The sequence below is a fragment of the Pyrgilauda ruficollis genome, unplaced genomic scaffold (assembly GCF_017590135.1).
Source record: "Pyrgilauda ruficollis isolate IOZ18807 unplaced genomic scaffold, ASM1759013v1 scaffold26, whole genome shotgun sequence".
In the NCBI taxonomy this organism is placed as follows: Eukaryota; Metazoa; Chordata; class Aves; order Passeriformes; family Passeridae; genus Pyrgilauda; species Pyrgilauda ruficollis.
The window spans coordinates 3,628,881-3,652,022 of record NW_024523933.1 but is presented as its reverse complement, the minus strand read 5'-3'; the positions used below and the strand labels follow the sequence as shown (position 1 = coordinate 3,652,022).

The window sequence follows — 23,142 nt, the reverse complement described above, 5'->3', positions numbered from 1 at the left end:
ACGATTCTGTAATTCTATAACTCTGTAATTCTACGATTCTGTGATTCAGGACAGTTAACAGAATTAAAACAGCCGTTTATTTAATTCAGCATGATGAAACCTGAGCACAGCAAAGGTTCATCAGGGGAAAGGAGATCACCCTCGCTACCGCGTCGGCCTCCTCCTGCACGGGCACTGTGCCTGCTCTCCCCACGGCGACGTGCTTCCCCCCAGGAATGCCGTGCCTAGGCTGAGACCTCCACGGACTCCCCGGCCACCCCCTCGGGGGGCAGCAGCCGCAGAGCAGAGCCGTGAGGGGCCGCGGCTCCCGCCCGCCCTCCAGGAGCGCTGCCAGCGCGCGCGGCGCTCCCCGCCGCCGAGCCGCGGCTTGGCCTCGCCGGCTGCCGTAGCGGGGCTGGCGGGGGCCTGGGCCGCCCGCCCGCGGGACTTCCGTGCTGCTGGCGCCGGGCCGCGCCGCTCGGGGCCCGCCATGGCGCAGCACGGCCCCAGCGTCACGCTGTCCCTCACGCTGCCCATCACCTGCCACATCTGCCTGGGCAAGGTAACGGCGCCGCCGCGGCCCGGCCCGGGGCTGGGTGCGGGGGGCAGGGAGGTCCGGCCGGTGGCGGCTGCTCGGGGGCCCCGCCGCGGCTCGACGCTCTGACCCTCGCCGGGGTTCTCTTTTAAGGCTCTGCGGCTCCGTGCGGGAAGGAAATTTGTGTGTGCGCCGTTCCCGGCAGTGGCCGAGGCTTGCTGGCACCCTTGGGATGTTGGGAAGCGCGCATTGTCCCGGCGGGAGGTGTTGAATGGGCCGGGGTGCGCGGGTGTGCAGCTCCCGAGGTGCGGGTGTTGAGGTTTGCGGGGTTTCTCCCGTTACCAGTAGGATACTCCAATATAAAATGCTCGGGAAGCTTGTGTTTGAGTGTGGCGGAGGACAAGTGAAACAAAGAGCGGGTGTATAAGCAAGGAGATTTAAAAAGGGTTGAGCAAAACTGCAGCGGTCTGGAGAAAAAGTTTCCGTTTCCTCTCTCTGACCCTTTCACAGTTCCTTTCTCTTCTCCCTGGGGAAGCAGAGGGCTCTTGCTAGTCTGTTCTTCTCTAAAAGCCCCAGAGCTAATTTCATGGCTGTCACTAATTGCGTCTCAAATTCTTTGCGCATTCCTTATTACTCTTTTTTTTTTCCCCCTCGTTTTCTTTTCTTAAAACTCAACAATAATTACAAGGGGAGACGTAGCCTTTTATGTTTGTATTCTGGCATTTATTGTCTGGTTTGTTTCTACCTCACCTGGCCTTTACTCCCACACCTTCTGTGTTGGAGTGATAACAAAAGAGCAGGCACATTTGATGTGTGAAGTAGGTGTGTAGCACTGGTAGTGAAAGTACTCAGACGTCTCTTTTCTTTAGCCTCATAATTCTGACAGTGTGTTACTTTTAGAAACCGTGTTTACTCGTTTCTTGGCTTTTTTCGTGGTAGCTTAGCAAGACTTTCTGGCTGTTGTCCTGTTACTTTTCTTTTTCTGTTAATCTGTCTGATGAAAATGGAGGAGAACCCAAGTGTATTCTGTATGTAATGCAGCGTGGATACCTTCCGCTCTGCAAAAAGTGGAATGACAAAAGAGAGTGAAATCAAACTGACAAAGATATTTGCAATTTGGATCCGTTCCTAGTTACTTTCTGCTCTAAGCACTTAACAGTTTAGTTAGGTATTCATTCATATCTTGCTGTAAAGCCACTGTGTTAATCCAAGCCACTGTTTCATACTTTCACTTCCTTTTTAGATGTTCCTGAGTTTGTACTTCCACCCTCTTCCTTGCTCTCTTGCACTGAGATAATACATTAACATATATGAATGAATTGTGAATCCATTGGTGATGCATGTAATAAAGATACTTGAATGCTTTCATTTTTAGACGTGTAAATCTGTTTAAATTGTGGCAAAGCTGACAGCTCTGACTGCCCTTTCTTTTTAATAGACATCTTTGTCTCTAGCTTGAAACTTCATTGAAAAACTTCACCAGAAAAACCCATTTTCTTAAGATTAAGGTTGGAGGAAGGAATTTGTTTAGCCTGAATTAAGGAAAAAATCTTGTCAGTTTTACTGTCTTTTGGGGGAAGCAGGGAGTATCATTGAGGGTTGACATAATCTGATACTCTTGAGGTTTGTAGCATAGACTTCACATCAAGTAGAAGGCCCACCTGAAACTCAGAACGTATCTCTTGCTATCCCTGCAAAATTTGCAAAGGTCTAACTGCAAGATACAAACTATTCGCTGAGCATTAAGAGGATAAAAAAGGAGATATTGCAGAGAAATTCTTCCAATGAGTTGGCCACTCATTGTTTTTAATGGAGCCGAAATCTTGGGCAGCAGGGACATATTAGCCCATTTTGTTAATGTGAACAATGTCAGAAAGTATATTGGCAAGATGTGCAATAACCATTTAAAGTAAGAGTGAATTGCTTGGATCAATTTCATGTTTGTTACTGGAATTATCTTTTGGTACAGTCTGGGCTGTCTTCTAACATGCCTGTATTTTTTAATTAGATAGCAGATCAGGAGCCATCTGCTTCAGACTGTTTTACTTGTCCCAGGATGTCTGAAGATCTCTCTTGTTGGTTGTGGTGTCGACAGGTTGCTTGGGCTCAAGACACACTTCTGTGTTGGTTGAAACAGTGTAGGATGTCTGGGGATTGGTTCACTGGTGTGTGCCTGATTTTCCATGTGCCTGCTCCTCCATTAGTGCTGCCTGAAGACCCAGAAGTGCCTTCAAAGTGAGGTAGATGTGTACAGGATTGGATGTGGATCTGCATAGGAATGGCATTATGTTGGAAGGAAAAATTAGGAAATTGCTCAAAATCACCAAGCTGATCAAGCCTTCTGAAATAAACCATAGTCTTTCTAGACATTATGGTCACTGAAAGATCTGGAACTGTGCTGTAATTCAAGTTAAATGCTTTTTTAGTAGTAGGTATGTCCTGGTGCCCCCACCCCCTGGGCTTGTCACAGTTGGTGGGAAGGGCAATGGCACCACCAGCCATTGTGTGACATTTCAATAGTGGCTTTTGCTGTTCTGGTGTGCCTTGCTTTGTGTGGATCCTGAGCCAACTAAAGTATAAAACCCCAGCCCTGAAATGAAACCTGTAAAGATGTGTAAATCAGAAGCACTGTACCCTGGAGAGTAATAAATGTGACTATTTTGCTAGAGATATAGAGTAATCATTCATGTGCAAGAAGTGTGCTTCTGTATCAGGTTTGGGGTAACTGAGGGTCTCTTGCCCCCCAGGGGGAAAACCTGCACTCATGAAACGTCTTTTCCTGTTTGGATTATTTTATGTTATTCTGCTCTGTATCTTTCCATCACCATCTCTATAACTATTCTCAGGCTGCTTCAGAGTAAGAAAGAAGTATGGCTAGAGAAAAAGTCTTTTTTTTTTTCCCTGCTAGCTGCAGGTGAGAGGGCTCTTTTTCTTGTAAAACAAAGCAATAAGTAACAGGACTTTTTAAATTAGAAATAATGGAAATTGTAATATTTAAATGTTTCCAAAGCATTGGTGTGCTAATGCTTGCAATAATCACAAAAAAAGTCTTCTTAATTAGAGGTGAAAGTTCAGTCTCTGTTTGTTCATACCTTCAGTAACTTGAGTTTCTCTTTATGTATAGATACTTCCTTTGACTCTCAGGATTGTCATATTGGAGGTCTTAAAAATATTGTGAATCCTGTGAGGTAACAGAGGCATAGAGAGTGAATTGGAGAAGGAGGTGACAGATCTGGGCCTTAATTCATATCCATGAATATATCAGTGGTTAAACAGTTGGGGTTTAGCTTGTGCAATGCTGATCATATGGGTACAATTGCTACAGGACACGTCTGGTCTTTTGGCCCAAGTGGCTACTGACTGTCCTTTCCAGGCGCTTGCTTCTCCCTGCCAACATTTCATTTTTCCTTTTTAGTTCGACTACTTTACTTACAGAATGAAAGAGGAATATCTTGAAAATTATGAGGAACTTCATTTAAAGATGAAGATTCTCTTGAACTTGGGTTTTAAGTGTAGTACAGTAGAATTTACAATAATATATATTCTGTCACTTCTGTGTCTAAAAATACACTTATTGGAAAAAGACAAGAGTGAAGGAAAAACAATTATTTGAAGACCCCTAACACAAATACTAATGTTAACAAGTAAGAGATTCAAGAGTGTGTATTACAGTAAGCAAACTGCACTAAGGCATAAAGTCTTTTTCTTCTTCATCATATTTGGTCCCTCTATGCACATTTACTTTCAAACAGGGTTTATACTTAAATGACAAGAGAGAATAGTGCATTGTCATTAATATTTTCTAAAAGTTTGTTTACCCTCCTGTTTTGGAAGGGGAGGGGAAAGCTTGAAAGAATCTGTGTCTGATTGGAATATTTAATCCTTCAGTTAGCTGCCCCATTCTTGGCTAATGACTTATTTAGTAGCAATGCATATCTTGCAGGAGACTTGAATTAGTGATTGCTGGTTCACATTTCAGCTCTGTGGTTTTGGCCCTGATCCTTTTAAAAGCTGATTTCCATGAAGCTGATTATCCGCAGGCTAAAGTTAATCTGTAACAGTTTATGTTCCAATGATACCTCTTCCACAGCGAAGTGTTGGATGGTGCCAATAGAGATCCCTCCATGCCTCACTACTGAAAAGGCACCTATTTTGGTCGTGTTCTACCTCAGGAGGAGAAGGCATTTCGCTGGAGTGGCTGGCTGTAGTATGGAGGTTGTGGGGTAAAAGAAAGGTGTTGCTGCCGCTCGGGTTATTAACAAGCTCTTGCAAACAAGGACCTCAGTTTTGCAGAAATTGTTATAGCTTTGGTGCCTTTAATAAGAGGGAAACCTGGTGTTGTGAGTCAGGAGATTACTCCTAGCTAGCCCTGCAAAACAACAGTGTCACTTTCCTGCAAGGCCAGACTTGCTCTGAGAGACGGGGCTGTGTATTTTCATATTTTGTTACTTGAAGGAGTTTTAAAGTATTCAGAGTCTGTTTGGTTTTTTCTTTTTTTCTTTTTATGTCCTCTTTAACACTAAAAGGTCCGTCATCCAGTTATCTGTTTGAACAACCATGTGTTCTGTTCCGTTTGTATTGAAGTGTGGCTGAAGAACAATAATCAGTGCCCAGCTTGCAGGATTCCCATCACGCCTGAAAATCCCTGCAAGGAGATTATAGGTAAGGACAGATTTAGGCTTTGAAATAACTTTCTGGTATTTACTGCTGGAGGAGATTGCTTTGAGTCCAGAGATGCCTGGATACCTTTTCTTCTGTGTGTTTTTTTACCAACATCTAAGGAAGAATTAACTGAATCTTTAACCTTGTAGCTATTAGGGATGTTACTGGAAAGTTCCAAAGACATTGTGTATATTAATGGCTGGATTATCCAAACACAATAAGTACCCAATGGCTCTAATAATTGTTTTTAAATCTTGGTTGGATGGTGCCTTTAACTGAAAAAAATGCATTAAAAATACATTTTCACCTATACATTGCATCCTGTTCACCTGAGAGACCAGCAATTAGCTGGTAGTGTAAAAGTAGTGTACTTCAATCCAGAATCTTGAATGAGTATGTGGGGTTTTTTTTACTTGTTGTTCATTTGTTTTGTTTTGTTCATCACTTCCTCCTTTTCTTTTTTTATTTTTAAGAAAATTACTCTTAGCACAGAAATAAGACGAAGATACAGCAACTGCATGAAGCTCTTAACTTCCCCAGAGCTAGGCAATACTGCGCTCTTTATTTAACATAAAATATCAGCCCTGCTATTTCATTCTAAGAGAAAAAAAATATCTATATAATCTCACTTTAAAAACTTATAGTAACTTGTACTAATTAAATGTATGCTTGATACCCTGCTCCTTTCCTTCAGCTCTTTTATTAGTATGGTCTTAAATAACATAGGATTCTGTTAAGGAAAAAAATAGTTGAAAAACGTAACATTTTCTTCCTGCTGTGAATCAAGATTTTGACTTCTAAACATCACTAGTAGGTACTCAAGTTGAACCTGTTTTGAAAGTGAAAGGGCTTTAACTCTTCCATGGTAGCCAATTGGTCCAATATGAGATGCATTTGTAGTTGATAATATGAAAAGTTGTATAAGGTGGATTACTAGTATTGAATTGACTGAAAAGGAAACAGTATCAGTGCTTCTTTCATCCTATTGTTGCTTTAGGAGGAACAAGTGAAAGTGATCCTATATTTAGTCCAACAGTCAGAAAACACCTACGTAAAACAAGGCTTGAATTGCTCCACAAAGAATATGAGGTAAGGACAAGGGGGAGTGTTGTGACTTTCCAGATGAGCTGCAGCTGTTAAACTATGACATACAAATGGTCCTTTTGCTTTGAGTCCTGCTGTTTTTAATTTGAGTAAAGGTGTATACTGTATCTACATGAAACTCAGTTGCATTAAAATGCCACCTTTTGACTAAAGTTACAAGAGAGCATTTGCTGGTGCTTGAAGTGGTCCCACTGAAGTCATGGTAATAGTCTTTCTAGACAACAGGTAGCCAAGTACAGCCAATTCTTTAGTTTTGTGGGAATTTGACCCCCCAGGTGGTATGGCATTTTCTTTATGCATATTAGGTGTAGGGAACTTTTTGTTTTGTCTTCAGTACAAACACAGACATTTTCTGAAATAATTCCCTGTTGCTCAGAGAGACTAAATTCCGTCTTAAGGAATACTGCTCATTGTAACCTTCTGGCATAGGTCAATTTTTAGCGTTATTGTTTTCTGAAAATGAGTAAATGCTTGAAAGTAGAGCTGAATGCTCCAATCTCTTGCTGGAAAAATACGGAATGTGCATAGTTTTTTTTCTCAGCTGTTGTTTCCTCAGTAGCAGCAGTGTGAAGACATCACATATTTTTGAAGGAAACCTGTCGTGGGGAGGAGAATGAGGGAAAGGAAATGGACTCTCTATATCCTTAACACTGGGGAAGTATGAGCTATCTTTTATAACAAGCTTGCCCATAGCTCAGGTTCTTTTAGTCTCTCTGAGAGAAGGACTCAAGAAAAGATTCTTCCTGCCTTTCTGTTGAGTCAACTCAAAATTCATACAGCTAGTCCTAGGATAACATAAATTTCTTCTAAAAAAGTGCTTATTTTAAAATGGTTGTTTCTATGCTGGGGGCAGGGGCAGGCGTGATTATTTGTGAAAATATGCCTTGGATTTATGTAAATGCTCTATATGGCCTCCTTAAGTAGTGTTACCATGAACAACTCATACACTTGAATTAGTAAACACTGTAGAAGGCATGTTTTCAGGATAAATTAATTATTTTATTCCTTTAATAAGAGGCTTTGGAAGGTTTTTGCTTCCCTGTGGCTTCAGACTGGTACAGCTAGGAGCTTTGTTCTTTGCATTTTGAGAATCTTCTGTAAGATTTTGCCGCTTTGGCGTAGCTGAAGCGGCCTTTTCCAGGCAGAGTTCTGTCTGTTTTGAATTTGGAGACTTTCAGCATCCCAACATATGACGTTTCAGAACAATATGAGAGAAACACTCTTAAATAACAGCAAATGAGTCAGCAGAGGACGACCTTAAGAACACTCTTGATACAGGAAATCCTCCCACAGAGTGCCCTAATAATAGATTCATGTTGCTGAATGCTTTGAAGCTTTTGGTCTGCTCGACAGTTTGTTCAGGGTCCTTTATGTAGTCAAGGGATTCCCTGCACTAAAACCTTCAGGATGCTTGAGTGTGCAGGTTGATTAAAATCCTGCCTAAAGCGCAGTACATAAGCATACTTAGATATATGTGTAAGTGAAGGCATGCATCTGGGCTTGCCAGAACCCGTGTTTCTAAAGTGCTGTGGGAACTTGCCAGTATTATTTAATTAATCTCACAAATTATTTTAATTCCTCTGAATTTCTGACACCTTTAGGATGAAATAGAATCCCTGCAAAAAGAAGTAGAAGATCTGAGAGGTAAAAACCTCAGTTTACAGATACAGCTGAAATCTCTTCTGGATCCTGCGGCGTCAGCTTTGTCTTGCCAAAATGAGGAAAGTAGCCAGTCAGCAAATGAAGCAAGTACCAGTGGCCCAGAAACCCCAGAGGAGTGGAGCAAAAAGCTGAAAACTGCCAATGATATGTGTGAAAAACTGATGGATAATGTGGAAAAGCTAAGGGAGGTAATAAATGTAACAAACACATTTCTTCGTCTCTTCTTTAGTGTAACTGTTTTGTGTTCGTTAAATGGGAGTAAGAGCTACCATGACCTTCAGGTACTTCATAGATCTAGAAGAAGGAGGGAAAAAATTGAATTCCAGTAACTGTTGGTGTATCATAGTATTTCCATATAGCCCTTGCAAGCGTCAGATGTTATTGCTTGTTCTAGTGAGTCCTGTATGTGACTCTTATTCAACTCCTCTGTCACTCTGTGACTGGGTAATTGGATTATAGTAGCACTTGTCGACAGTATTGATAACCAGATTTTTCGGGCTTGCAATAATCTATACAATATATCTATTTTGCAACATTCAGTGGGCAAACAGTACAGTTGGCTAAAGCAGATTTTGCACTATTGCCCTCCCTGCTAGCCGATATTTTTGGTGCAATTTGCTGAGACAGAGTAACTTGACCCTTTGACCGAAAATAGACAAGCTTCAGCATTTTATGACCAGAATATCCTTTACTGGAAACCTGCAGACTTTTTATACATCTTGATGTAATACAGAGGTAAATCTGATACTGCAGAAGCAAGGATGAAGGAGATAGGCATGTGAAAAAAACCTCTAAATAAAAGTGTCTTGCAAAATATACCTGCAGGCACAAGTAAGAGCACCTTAAACATTGAAGAAGAGTGAAATTTCAGATTAATTTGAAATCAAAGTAGAAAAAACTGGACTTGTATTTATTCAAAATGCTGCCTTGATTTCTTCTATTAACAATACTGGGTTGCTTCCTGCAAAACTGAAGTGTGGTGCATTTAGGACTTTTTTTAAAGTTTTTAGCATTAATAGTGTTCACACTTTTTCTGTGCTCTAAACTCAGAGGCACAGATTGTGCTGTTCTGCCATTTTGTTAATGTGACACTTCTAGGACCCAGGAGCTTCAGATTCACTTGTAGATGGCAAAATAGGATCCACAGCAAGAAGTTCTTGTCTGCCTATATTTTTGTTAGGTTTCTTTTCATCAAGTTAAACTGTACTGCTTCTTTTTCTTTTTTTCTCTTTCTGTTTTTCTTTTGGGATGACTAAGTGTTTAATTTTTTCCCTAGGTAAGTAAAAAGAACACTGTAACAGGAACTGAAAAAAAGGGGTTTGCTTGGATATTTTTTCAGTATAACTTTAGCCTTAGCAAGAAAAGAGATTTAAGCATATGAAATCTCTGAATTTGGTGAAGAGTTTAAAAAAAATAGAGGCTTAGATAGGTTTTAGGGAAGAATTCTTAAACTGTTGTCATAGAATCATTTAGGTTGGAAAAGAACTTTAAGATCATTGAGTCCAACACTTTTTTCCCATCTGTTCCCTGTCCAACAGCTGCTCAATTCCGTAAGTACCTAAAGCAGTTGTGTCTGGCAGACCTTGTCTCACTTGTCAGTGTGCACTGCCCATCCCTATTCTGAACAGCAAGACATCTTTTCCATGCACACACTGTCTGGAACCAGAAACCTTCTCCCTTAAAGTACCTGACCCAGGAGTTTCAACCAGACAGCACTTCCCAATTAGACAAGATCCCTCAGTAAATGTGGTTGCCACCACTTTATTTTCAAAACTAAGACTGAATCTGGAAATAGCAACCACCTTTATCATTTAATGTTCTAGAGCAGACAAATACAGTAATGCCCAAAGTAGGTATTATTACTTTGAGTGCAGTCATAAAAGCTATGGAATTGGTGAAACAAACTCCATGGGAGAAAGCCTAGACTAAGTACACTCATTAAAAATGCAGTTACATGAACTCATTAATGTAGACATTGTGCTGTAAGTGGGGGTCCCTTGCAGATTACTGACTTGTAGGGTGGACACTAGAAGAAAGAGGACAGAAGAAGGACACCAGAGGGGTTCAGTCCTGCCTTGCCATGTGCCACATGGATGCCTTGCCTATCAGCGCTACACAAGTAATGAAATTTTTTACTTTATTATGCAGCTGGGGGAACAGTGTTTTTGGAAAGAGAGAAAGGGCTTGGCCATGTTGTCAAATGGTTTGATGATACTTCGGAACTGAGTGCTCCTGAATTCTCATTCATTGCTTTCAGGATAGTTTTTAGTGCTTTTATGTTTTAAATACCAAGTAGTTGACACTCAGCCCTGGGCTCACCCTTCCCTTCTTTGCCACAAGTCTCTAGTTATTCTTTCTGTCCTTAGGAATATTGTGGTGTTGGGGATAGGGGGTGTTTGTTTATATTTTTCTGCTCCATTTCTCCTCCCCCTCACCTGGAAAGGTTGCTAGGGATATTTGTATGAACATTTAAAGTTCTCTGACTCTCTTCTTGCACTGTTTGATGCTTCTGAAAAAGTACATTTCACTCTGAGCCCAACTGCATAGCTCTTTCTTCAGATCTAGCTCTAGATCATACTTTTATTATGCAGTGGAAGCGTTATCTAATTGAGGCTATGAATTACAAGTCCTGGACTGGTGGCGCTGTTTTTAGCATAGGGAGATTGAGCAGACTCTAGGAAGTGCAGAGAGTGTATTCTGCCTTGTTAGGGTAGTGGCATTCATTGTTCTGAAACAGGGTGGCAGGAAAACTTCTCTCTGTATGAAGTGTATTGTTAACAAGGGTATCTGCTGAGCTGAGAAGAAGGAATTGACCTCAATTCAAGGAGTAAGAATCGTTGTGAATTAGGAATCTTAATCAGAATGTCTTGGAAGAAAGTGAAGAAAGACTGCAAATAGCTTGTCATAATGGATTTGCATCCACAGGATAACTATGCTTTAAAAACAAGCCAAAAACCCACAAAGTAATCTTGCTCTAATTTGGAATGGAGGAAGCTGTTCAACATTAGTTTTGCTGATACCTGCACATTGTAATGTTAATGTACTTAACATATTTAGTCATGTGGAAAAAAAAACATGGAATTGCCATTAGTACATCTCCTTAATGACTTTCTGTGCTAGCTAACATAGCTGTGTTTATTTCCCTAGATAGGACACTTGCAATGTATTTTAGGAATATAAATAAAAAATGTCTGTTCGCCATTCAGTTTTGCAAACCATTTCCCATGGTGATTTTTAAGTGGTGTCCCTGTCTGAAGGCTGTTTCCTACCTGCACATTTCTAGTTCTGTCTCTTTAAAAAGGAGAAACAGCTTGTCCTATAAATATTAGAAGTCATTTCTGTTTCACTGTATACTTACTTTTTTCCTTTTCTTTTCCTTAGGCAAATAAGAAACTGAGCATGGAAAACAATAGCCTTTTAAGAGAGAATTTGCGGCTAAAAGCTGAAGTTGATAGTAGATCACCCCAAAAGTATGTGAATATTTTAAAAGCTACTATCTTTTATTTATAGACTGTTTAACTGTTGTAGGCCTGTTTAACCTAAAACTGTGGTGGTGTACATGGTGTTGCATATGTGTCTCCAGGTAGACTTTGAAATTTTTATCCTCGTGGACTTAGGTGAAAAATGAAACTTAAAAAATAGCCACAAGTGGGTGAGAAATGCAACTTAGAGAATCGCAGCAAGTCCACAGTGAAGGAATATGACTTGATTACAAGTGCTGTTCCTTTGTTACATGGCCAGTATTGAAGTACTGGATTTGTATTGAAACACTGGATTTGTGTCTGGGCAACATATGCAGAGTTGAGCTTCTGCAGCATGAGAACATTCCCAGAACTGACATCGGTGTTTAATGCTCTGTTTTAAACAGTTATAACACCAACAACAATACCCTCCAAAAGCAAAAACTTCACCATACTCATTAGAGCTGTGTTCTGAGGTACCTCTTCTTGGGAGTACTTTGTGACGCAATATATTGAAATTTTTAAAGTTCTTTTCCTTTCTTTCATTGGTTTTCTACCTTTCTTGTCTCATTTGTTTAGATATTAAAACGCTAATAGCTATGTTGGCCAAAGGTTTATACAGAGCTTTTGAGGAAGGGGATTGGGAGGCACCCATGTAATGTGGAAAGAAAGCTTTCTGGATTTTGCTCTAGTTCTGGCAACACACCTGCTGGAAGAGAAAATTCATCGTTGTAGAAGAGCTTACTTGTCAGACTACTTGTTATTAGAGACAACAGCAAAGAGATGCATGATCCTTGTGCTGTGGATACATGAAAGCACATTGTGCCCTGAAGACCCCTAGTAAGATAGAGCCCTGTTTAAGGCTGTGGCAATGACTTTTATGGCAGTCTTTTCCCATAAGACTCAAGAGTGAGTTGGCAAGGATGGCAAACTTAAAAAGTAAATACATATAAGTAAATAAATCCTAGAAAATAAGATCTAGAAGAGACCAGATAATCTAAATTGATTTTTACTTTTCTGATATCAAGTAAACTGCCCAGTGTAGACAATTTCCCTTTCTTCTAGCTTGTGCATGCTTTACCATGTTTGCCTAAAACAGTAGCCTGTCACTTTCTGCTTTAGAAGCCCAGATATAGCCAAATGTTATTACAAATTGGACTGTGTCAGTGTCTGTCTTGCAATCCAGATGCCCACTAGATTGGCCTGTGTCTCTGCTATTATTTTTTTTATTATTATTATTTTTTAGTCTCCTGAACAAATATCGCATTCTGCCTGCCTATTGAGAATTATCTTTGGCCTGGGATAACTCTAGAGCTGTGCATGGGATTTAGGACATTAATTCAATCAGGCTTAAAGTGGGCTGGGAACAGGTCAAACACTTCAGGAGTTCGTATTTTTGTACCCTGATTCTGCTATATTGAGTCTTGCCTTTGCTTTGAGCCCAGTGGTGTGCTACAAGAATTAAGGTACATGCAAGGAAAAACTTGTCCTGAAAGAAACACTTCAGCACATGAAATTTAGCGATTTTGATTCATCCAGCCTGTACCCCTTCATTCCTCATCACATCTTAAAGATTGAATTTGTCCAGGTCTTCTAGATACTTATTACTTGAGAGAAAAAGTAAACATGTGTTTATTTGGTTTTGCTCTGCACTCAGGAATCTCCAGTGTTGATGGTTTTCTGAAGTCATAATGCTTAGAACTGGTACTAAACTACAAGTAAAGTCTTGGTAGCACTAACTAGAAAAACTGTCTTCTGTCCTTAAAACATCTTATATCAATACCTTGCAATACCTTTTTGTTGTTTCCTTCTACCTGACACTTCTAGCACAGTGGCCAGTACCAGTTCTGCCAAATTGCTATTTAAAAAGTTACCTTCTTTCCTCATTTTGCATTTATGCAGTTAATGTCCCCTTTCAAAGTGTGGGAATTAACCCATTTATTGGCTTTCTTTAGGCTGACGTTTTGATACATATCAAACTCCATTCTTTCAAATCCCAGGTACATCCTTCAGATGGTGAGAAATCTCTCCTATCTTAATGTTGTTAGCAAAATTTTTAAATTAACTTTCATCCTTGTGGTCGTTAGTCTGGTCAATATCCAGATCAGACCTAACATCAAGACATTTTTTAAATATTCTTTGAGCTCTAATGGCAAACTTCGATAATATTTAAAGGGTATTTCAGCTAGGCTTCACACTTTGAACAGGGCTTGCAATAAATGGGTTTTTTAACTTGCCTATAAATCAGAATTGAAGGCATAAGCATCAGAGCCCAATAATGTCATTAGAATTAAGTTTCATGTGCAAGTACATGGATTTACAAGTATAGTTGTTCCTGTGTGCTTTAGTCAGAAGTTTTCAGAAGGTAATTTTTGGAAAAGTGTCTGAGTAGGTCTCTAATGTAATTTAAAATAGCTACTGAATTAGATTTCTGGAATTTAGTGTCACCACTGTTGTTTCATTTTTCATATATTCTTTAGCTTCAGATTCTCAGGTATAGATTCATGCTTAAACAAATCATTAAAATACCTAAATAAAACTGGTATCAAAGTATTTTATAAAGGTTTTGTCAGTATTCAGTCCCTGTATATCCCAAGTGTAGTTCATTTTGTGCATGATGACATTGGAGCTAAATAGCACAACATAAATTGTTTTAGTGGGCTTTGTTTCACAGAAGAGGGAACACTAATGGCAGGTGAATGATCCTTTTGTAACACAGGCTCTACCTCTTACATCACAGGGAAAAGTATAATTAGTCTTCTTCAGTGGTCAATAAAAAACTTTACCATAGACTTGGGTTGTTTTTTCTTATCCATTAAAACCGGCTGAAAAATGTCATGTATGTCAATAAAATCAATATTTCAGCTATGTCAGGAATTTTTATACATTTTTTTTAACTGATGATGCTGATTTATTGATTAGCTTTTTTTTTTTTTTTCCTGAAAACATTTTTGAGACTTCACCAGAATACCATACCATCATATAGGTGGGACACAGGTCTGAAAGGCAAATGAGGGTAAGTTTCTAGCTCTGATTCTTACCAAAGACCTGTATTAGTCGTCCATTTCTCAAGCAAATCAGACTGATTTGTGGTTGTTGTTTGTTCTTTTTTTACCTTTTCTCCTGATGAATTTTCACCGACTTCCACTTTCACAGTACAGAACAAAAAAACTTCTGAAACTTAAGTTTTGCAGGATAATAAAGCCCTATTACTTCCAGCTCTACTTGAAATAGAAAACTGTTAGGTCTATTGGCAGGGCACAGTGGATCTAAAAGCATTTTTGGCAAAGGGATGCTTGCTTTTTACCTGAAGGAAATTAACTAGCAAGTCCATCTACTCCAGGGTATAGTGTATTTTATGAATGGTTAAATTCAAATCGGTTTGAACCCAGACTTCTAGGCTTCCTAGGAGTCTTTTCCCTAAATATTTAATTCCTTCTGCCAGTTAAAATCCCAGTCTGAAAAACTATCTGTAACATGCATAAAATCGTTGCATTATCTCTTTTCTCTGGTTTTGCAAGTTGTTTTATTGTTGCAGTTTTGGGAAGGAGGAGCAGTTCTTCAGTTTTACTGTTTATCTTGTCAAGATTTGTGACTTCAGGTACACTGAAATCTAAACCTGTTGACCTGTTGACTTTCTTGATCATTCGTTACATTAAATTTTTACGTAGCTCAAATATTTCTGCACATACCAAACTACAAAATTCAATCTGCACTTCACCAGACCTACAAATTGGCTTCTTAAAACCCATATCCAGGGTGCAGAGGGTAAGAACATTCGCTGTCTTCCCTGATAGAAAACTGGGCTATGGTCTTACCTCTCTGCAAGTTTGCTGGTCCAGAGGAATGACCATTTTCGTAGACTAGCTGCAGTGTGGCCTTAAAAGTAAGGTAGGAAAGTAGCATATAGTAGCCTTCAAATGAACTCAAAGTTCTTCAGTCACAGCATTAAATCCTGAGAAAGTAACCACTTCAGGCATGAAGATCTAAACCTTAAGCAGATGAATGAAGACATTCAGATCACACTCTGGTTTTGTGGGTTTTCCAGTAGGGTTTTTTTTTTAATAGTTCTGAAATAATTCTTTCTAGCTTTTGCTATTTGCTGACCCTGGTGTAATCTGCCTTTCTTACATGGAAAACCAGGAATACTTCACTGATAGATGTTAAAATGCTTTGAGAGGCTTTGAATATTTGTCTCAATTCAGCCAATTCCCTTCATGACAATGGAAGCTCACTTCAAAGAATGTACCTGACTTGTCTGTTCCCAGTGGACAGTATGTCTTGACTTTTTGTGGGTTTTGGGGTTTTTTTGCTTGCTAGGAATAGGCCCTCATCTGCACTACTGGTTTTTTGGTTCTGATGTCTATGCAAATATGACACACTTTTAAGACAGTTGTATAAAACCTGGGATGTTGCCAAGATGTTTCTGCAGATCACCTTTAATAGGTGATATAGAGGGGAATTGCAGAACTGGTACAGCTGGTACATGATACCACCAAAGAACTGTAGAAACTAGTAGGTCTTCCAGCTGGTTTGTTCTTGAATTTCCTGCCTTTCTTCCCATCTACCTGCAGAACCCAAGGGAAAATGTGTATGTAAATGATGGGGCTGGATTTGGTTGTACACTCTGGCATTGCCCTTATCTCAAACTGTAATAAGCCCTGAGTGTACCTTGTCATTTTCCATTTTTCACCCTTTGTTTCCTTTGGAGGATGCATCCTGAACTGCAGGGTGGTCCCCAGCCTGAGCCATCAGGTGATTAGAATTGGAGAGTCAATTTCCATAGCACGCTTGCAGCCCTAGTCTTAGGGAAGTGGTTATTCAAGAAAACTGTCCATTGCAGCTGCTTGCTATCCAGACAGAGAAGAGTTTGTATGAGGCTGTGTGGTTTTAAACTGACTCAAGGGCTCAACCACACAGACATGCTGCAGTTAGCGTCACTGACGTGTAAAATGAAACCGTAAAGCTGAATTTGCAGGGCTGATAGGTAAGAAGGGAAGGGAGAAACAACGGAAAAATTTGTTCTTCAATATCCCAAGCAATGGACTTTTTCAGAAGTTGTTGTGGTTTAACCCCAGGCAGCAACTTAAGCCCCACACGGCCTCTCAGTCCCCCCGTCTTGGGGTAGAGAAGTGGAGAAGTAAAAGTGAAAAAACACACAAGTTGAGGTAAAGACAATTCAGTAGGGAAAGAAAAGCTGTGCACAAGCAAAGCAAACCAAGGAATTCATTCACCACTTCCACAGACAGGTGTTCAGATGTCTCCAGGAAAGCAAGTCTCCATCTCTGCCTAACAGTGACTTCAGGAAACAAACACAGTCACTCAGAACATCCCACCTTTGCTTCTTCTTTTCCCAGGTTTTATTCTGAGCATAGTGACTTAATGGTCTGGAATATCCCTTTGGTGTGTTGGGGTCAGCTGCCCCAGCTGTGTCCTTTCCCAGCTTCTTGTGCACCCCCAGCGTTCTCACTGGTGGGTTAAGAGGCAGAAGATGCCTTGTAAGAACTGCACAGAAGTTGTAAGAAGTTGTCCTTACAACTGCACTGTTGTAAGAACTGCACAGGAGCAACTAAAACCTCCCTGTTTTATCAGTACTGTTTCCATCACATATGCAAAACCTAGTCCCATAGTAGTTACTGTGTAGAAGAAAAGTAACTGTATCCCAGATATAATCAGGATTGGAGTACTCAAACATAACTGAGGGACCAGTTGTGGAATAATGCAAAGGAGGGTGACTCCAGCAATGTTAGTTCTTCTTGCTCACTATAGGTGAGAGATGACTGCAGCTTTCTGATTGGTGTCAGGTTAGAATCATGCTGGGACAAGAAAAGGGACTCTGACTGAGGAAAGGTCCTGAAATTTGAGCTTGAAATGTTCATCTAGACATCCAGTGTCGTTTCAGACACTGTAACATACCCACTACCATTCCTGGGCCTGGTATCTGTGATACAGGGTCCATAGGGTCATCCTTCCAGAGTGATATGTGGGGGCCAGCAGTCATGTAAAAGACTTTAGGTGATGTAAAATATTGTTAGGTATCTAAACACCTAATCCCACCTGAAATGTGTTCCTGTTCACTTTATGAGTGATTATTTTGTTTTTCTGGGCTTGCAGTTTTCTATATGAAGGATGTACTTGAAATGCAGTGAGATCCAAAGTCATATTTCAGTGATACAACTATAAAACAAGACCCTAACACTCAAAAGTCTGTACATGTATGAGAATACGGCTTTCCTTTTGGTATATGTGTGCTCTTTACCACATGTATACTAAATACTTTCTACCGAAGAATTCATCACCTTGTTACCAAGTATGAAATACTTCAGGAAATATAATTTTATCTGGATTGTCAGGTGAAACTTAAATTTATTTTCATGTAACTGTATTGCATTCTGTTGTTACTGTCATAAGACTGTAATTTTTTTTGCTATAGCAGGGCTCACTGTATATCTGAAGGGAAAAAAAGAAAAAAATCACAAGTGGTTTGGTTTGGGGAGATGGGGAGGGTTCTGATTTCTTTAACCAAAATATGAATATTTTCAAACTCTCTTCTGGGTTGCTAGATCAATCACTGAAGCACCTATATCTGGAGTAATTGGCTGTCTTAAAAATCTATGTCCTTGAAAATTTGGGAAATAAATGTATGCAAGTCTTTAAGCAGGAACAGAAAGTGACTACTGTTCTAATGCCTAACTGCAGAAGTAACTTTGTAGGCAGCTTGTCATATGTTACATTTCTGAAAACCAAAATTCCCAAGCACATCCCTCTGCAACAATTAACATATTAGTGATGCTATTTGCCTTTGAACAACATACTGTATTTTTTTAACCTGAGGACACTTGTTATAAAAGTTACACTTGAGAATACAGTGCTTCCTCATAAGCAAATCTCAGGCTGTCACTAATGCTATTTGCATTAAATAAACATATTACACCATTCTTCCATTAAAAAGGAATTACCAGGTATGCATATAAATGTAAACATGTTTTAATTTTTATGTCAGCATGTCTGTTAGAGGAGACTCCAGAAAATCTTCCTTGTTTTACAAAAGCATTTTTCCCTCTCTCTCACTTGGCTATTCAACTAAATTGTATTTTTCATCATCTTTCTATCTTTTATTAAGGAGTGTAGGGTTTGCTCCTGTAAGACTGTGTGAATAAATCTGTTAGAGAAAGGCAAAATAAATACCTCTGGATCACCTTAGGAAGTGGGAAAGCTCTTGCTTGGGCCCTGTTGTGCTGCAGTGACTCCGTCCATGTCAAACTAAAATCTGAGTTCCTTTAACTGGAGGAGGAAATAAACCAAAATGTGTTGTATATAAGGATGCTTATTTCATGTAGCCCCCTTCCCCTGAAAATATAATGGAAGCATTCTTGAGCTGTGATTCTGCTTTTACCTAGTTTCATAGGGGAGAGAGAAAGTCTTCTGTGCCTTTTTTCCTATTTCCCTCCTGTGTACAGCTAGAAATGGACCAACTGCTGTAAGCAGTTGGGAAAACTTGTTTTCCAGAGAGCAAGCAAATGAAAAATTGTCTGTCTTCTTTTTTTATGAACATGAAGATAATTGGGTAGAGGTCCGGTGGAGGTGAAGGGGTCCTTGCCTCCGCTGAGTTGCAGTCCAGCTAGCTTCTTTTGGGGAAAAAATATAAAATAATAATATAAAAATAATATAAAATTTCTGCATTGCCATTTCTTGTCTACAAGGAAGTGATTGGTACGCACCAAAACTGTGTGAAGCTTAGGCTGATCTAATTTAAAAAGTGGTCTGCTAGCTGTGACAGAAGTGACTTAGACTGTTCTGTAAATCTTATCCATCACTGAGCCATCTACACCAAAGTCTTCAGAGTTCTTTAAATATGCAGAAGCAGGTAAGAAGTGAAATATATCAGTAGATCTGGTCACTCCTGCCCAATTTTTTGGGGCTTTTGATCACCCTTATTGCTTTCCCCAGCTGTCCAGTTAATTGTATTGCAGTTGTCAGCATACAGCAGCTTCCAGCTGCTTCGGGCTCACAACTTGAAGAAGCAGAATATGGTTTGATTGTTTGCTGGAAATGCATGCATGGATCCATGGCTGTTTTGCCAGCATAGTTGGAGGCCACAGGTACACCACCTTCAGATTTCACTGATCCAAGGGTTGCAGTGGGAGCATTTTTTGAAGAAGTGAGCTGATGGAATGGGGAAAATGGAATGGAAGGAAATTGAATGTGACTCTGAGGGAGGGACAGGCAGACAAACAAAGAAAAACATAAAAATTTCAGGCAGTGTTTATGATGCCTGTGCTGTAACATGGAGTTGCAAGATGGAAAATGGAAATTCACTGTAAGCCCACATACAGAATTGTCCTTTTTTTGTGATATAAAACCTTATTTGTCAGAGTTGTAGGGTGGCTGCAGGTTCTTCCCTCCTTTCTAATAATGTCAGAACTTTAATTGTTTTTTCTTTCTGTAAATTGAAAGCCTGGGATGGAGCAGGGAATTCCCTAGTGCTCACCTGTCAGTGACAGGTTAGAATTAGTCAGGGCACATAGCTGAAACCTTCACCTGCCCTCTGGGGAAGGTCAGTCTTGAAAGCTGGTGGAGGATGAGGGGAAGGCGAGTCCATATCGTGGCAGTTGAAAATGTGCTCAAGCTGGAAACCCCACGAGCAGAAAATGTCCACAAACCACAAGCAGCAGGTTTTTGTATTGGAGTAAAGACAGAAATCAGATTGTTCTGGTTGTAAAGCTCAGAAAAACAAGTAACTCAAAGTAAGTGGATATGCCATCCACAGGATGGGTGAGGAAAAGCTGTATATCTAATGGGAACATAATTGAAATTGTCTATATAAGTATTTAAACCACCTCGAAGGACTAATGCAATTTCAGCATTTCATATCAGCATTTTGTTTTTGACAAGGTGACATTGTGCAAGAAATGTATTGTAAAACACTGCTGTACTGTAGGAAAATGATTGAATGTAAATATTTCAAGATGTGGACCACTGTTCAAATGTTATCATAAATCTTTGCCATTGTTTTAGGGGATAATTCTTCATGCATATTTGAGTTGAATTGATAGAACCAGCCCCTGGAAGGGTAATCTGCTTGTTATTGCCTAATACTTTAATTTTGTCTTTTCATGTATTACCTCCACCTTTTATGTTATTTGTGATGATTTCAGTATTTTTTTTCATAACTAGCAGAGAGAAGTTCTGACTTTTGTTTTCAAATTGACAGAGTGTTTAATAGCTTCGTTCTGTCTTGAAATGAGCTTGCAAACCTTCACAATAATGTCTTTTTCCAGCTAATATTTTCTTTCTTTTTTACTTATTGCAGGTTTGGTAGGTTTACTGTAGCTGCACTTCATTCCAAAGTGGAACAAAGTGAACGTGAAATGAACCGTCTGAAAAAGGCACTGGAAAGAAGTGATAAATACATAGAAGAAATAGAGTGTCAGCTTTTACAGCTGAAAAAGGCAGGCAAAGGAAGCCAGACAGTGAGTGCTGTTAGTGAGAGAGTGCTTTCCACAGATGCTGAAGGAGGTGAGAGCAGTGAAGATACAACATGTTTGAAAACCCAAGCTGAGGAGAAAAAGGCTTTGAATACCAGTCAGAGTCCTGACAATCTTGAGCAGCTGACAAGTGGTGGAACTTGTTTAAGCTCTTCTAGTCAAGATGGCTTGAACAGCTCAAATACGCAGTGTGCCCCAAAGAAAGAGCTATTTCCAAGATGTCACAGGGTTCTCCTGGACGAAAATAGTACAAATATGGATGCCTGCTTAGAAGACCAGTGGAATAAAATTGAGGAATGCACCCCATACAAAGATGAAGAACTTTATGATCTTCCACCACCGTGCACTCCTTTTCTGTCTCTCAGTCGCCTTCAACTGAACACTCCTGATGGCAAAGAAAATGCAAGAAAACCATCAACATTCCTGAGAAAACTGAAATTTGAAGAGTTTCATGACACTTCAGATGATTGCAGCAAAGATTCTTCCGAGCACAGCAGAAGCAGCTGTAATAGCGAAAAGAAGCTAAACTGTTTTACTGCAGGAAAATCAGGGGTTTGGGGCACGACAAATTTTGCCGAGAACTTAGATTTTGATGGATCAGACCAAAATTCAGTAGCTGGTCAGTCAGATGAGACAAGAGCAAAATCCAGTGATAAAACAAGTTCTTGCTTACCTAAGAGGTTGCATACTCTCTGCTCTTCAGAAATGAACCGCACAAGAACCTCCAGTGAGGCCTCTATGGATGCTGCCTACCTCGATAAAATTTCTGAGTTGGACTCAATGATGTCTGAGTCAGACAACAGCAAGAGTCCGTGCTATAATTTCAAGTCCTCTGATCTTGACAGTTCTTCAAAGTCGACAGAGTGTGCTAAACTTCTGAATGGAACAGAGAAGAATCTGGAAGAGATGAATGAGGAGCAGAGTATGAAGTGTCCAGAGACAAGCCATCTGGTAGCTGACAGAACTGGCTGGAAACCTGCTATGTTTTCCAACCTCTCCCCATCTGACGTAGATATGAATGACCACTTTCCACTGTTTACAGGCCAAAATGTAGTGGCTACTGATTCCAAACCTCCAAACTCTTTATTTCAAAGGGACTTTTCACCAAATGTACTGTTCAGTAACTCACAAAGATTATTTGAGGAACAGAAGTTTGGTTCATGTTTTTTAAAGATGTCATCTGATCTGCAAAGTCAGATTAATCCTCCTTGGGTGTCTTCCTTTACAGCTGAAAGGAAAAATAAAAATGTCAGTCAGTCAACCAAGAGGAAAATTCAAAACAGCCTTTCCAGTGCTAGTCCATCAAAAACCACCAAAAACTGATTCTGCTTAGGAAATCAAACGTGACTCAAAGTTATAAACCTGCAAATGTTTAATATTTACAGGTGAACTTAATTTTTAATGACTTCCATGTAGTTCTGATCCTGTCGTTTTCCACTATGTGAAAACTGAACATTCGCCTGCCCATTGCAAGCTCTCTCTCAAGGAAGAACCATTCCAGATTCTTTTGACTGGGCATTTTATTTACCTGGGGGCTTGGGAGTTTTTGATGCTCTTTTAAGTTACCAGATTACATGCTCTTCCAATTGTGAGCACAGCTAATGGCTCCTTGACAGTTCTAAGTGGTCTTGTCAAATTAGTCATTTATGTAAGAATTAGGTTTAAAGGTTGCATATCCCATTCCTAAAGATTACATTTTGTGCATGTAAGGCAGCTACTGGGCATATATCCTATGGATTTGTGGAATTGCTATAAATTAATGTCAGTTCTGCCATAAAACTTGCCTCCCAGAGGAAATGTTCCTGCTTAGACTATTTCATATCACTGTACTGTACTGAAACTCTTGTTTTAAGTGGGTGTAAGGTAGCAGCCCCTTTCTTTTCAGGGTCACAGCACTTCAGTTGGAAAACATCACTTTTAACACTGTGATTATGGCTTGTCTCTTTTTGAAGTTAAGCACAATTTTTAATTTAGTTCACAAAAATCATTGTTATTCTAAATGTGTTTAGTATGCCTGTATAGACCATAAAAATGGGTTTGTATGCTAATGATTTGTTTACCTAATGTGCACTGAACATCTTACATTAATACTGTACCATTTTACATTAATACTGCATGCTTTTCTATGTGAATTGAATAAAACATCTTATAAGCACTGTAATCCTTCATGTTGCCTCAAATATTGAATTAGAAAAAAAAAGGGGGAAACTTTTTTTTCTCTAAATTGGAAAATACATATCTAAGTTTTGTA

The 23,142-nt window shown here is 39.7% G+C and overlaps 1 protein-coding gene across 1 annotated transcript; it reads left to right on the top strand.

Annotated features, from left to right (window-relative positions):
• The first annotated feature begins 413 nt into the window (after positions 1 to 413).
• OBI1 (ORC ubiquitin ligase 1) lies at positions 414 to 23,052 on the top strand. The gene is made up of 6 exons (XM_041471265.1): positions 414 to 541; positions 5,041 to 5,176; positions 6,174 to 6,265; positions 7,882 to 8,130; positions 11,324 to 11,412; positions 20,717 to 23,052. Exons 1-6 carry the CDS (start codon positions 470 to 472, stop codon positions 22,212 to 22,214), a joined length of 2,136 nt encoding a protein of 711 aa, XP_041327199.1. The 5' UTR covers positions 414 to 469; the 3' UTR covers positions 22,215 to 23,052.
• Positions 23,053 to 23,142: the final 90 nt, after the last annotated feature.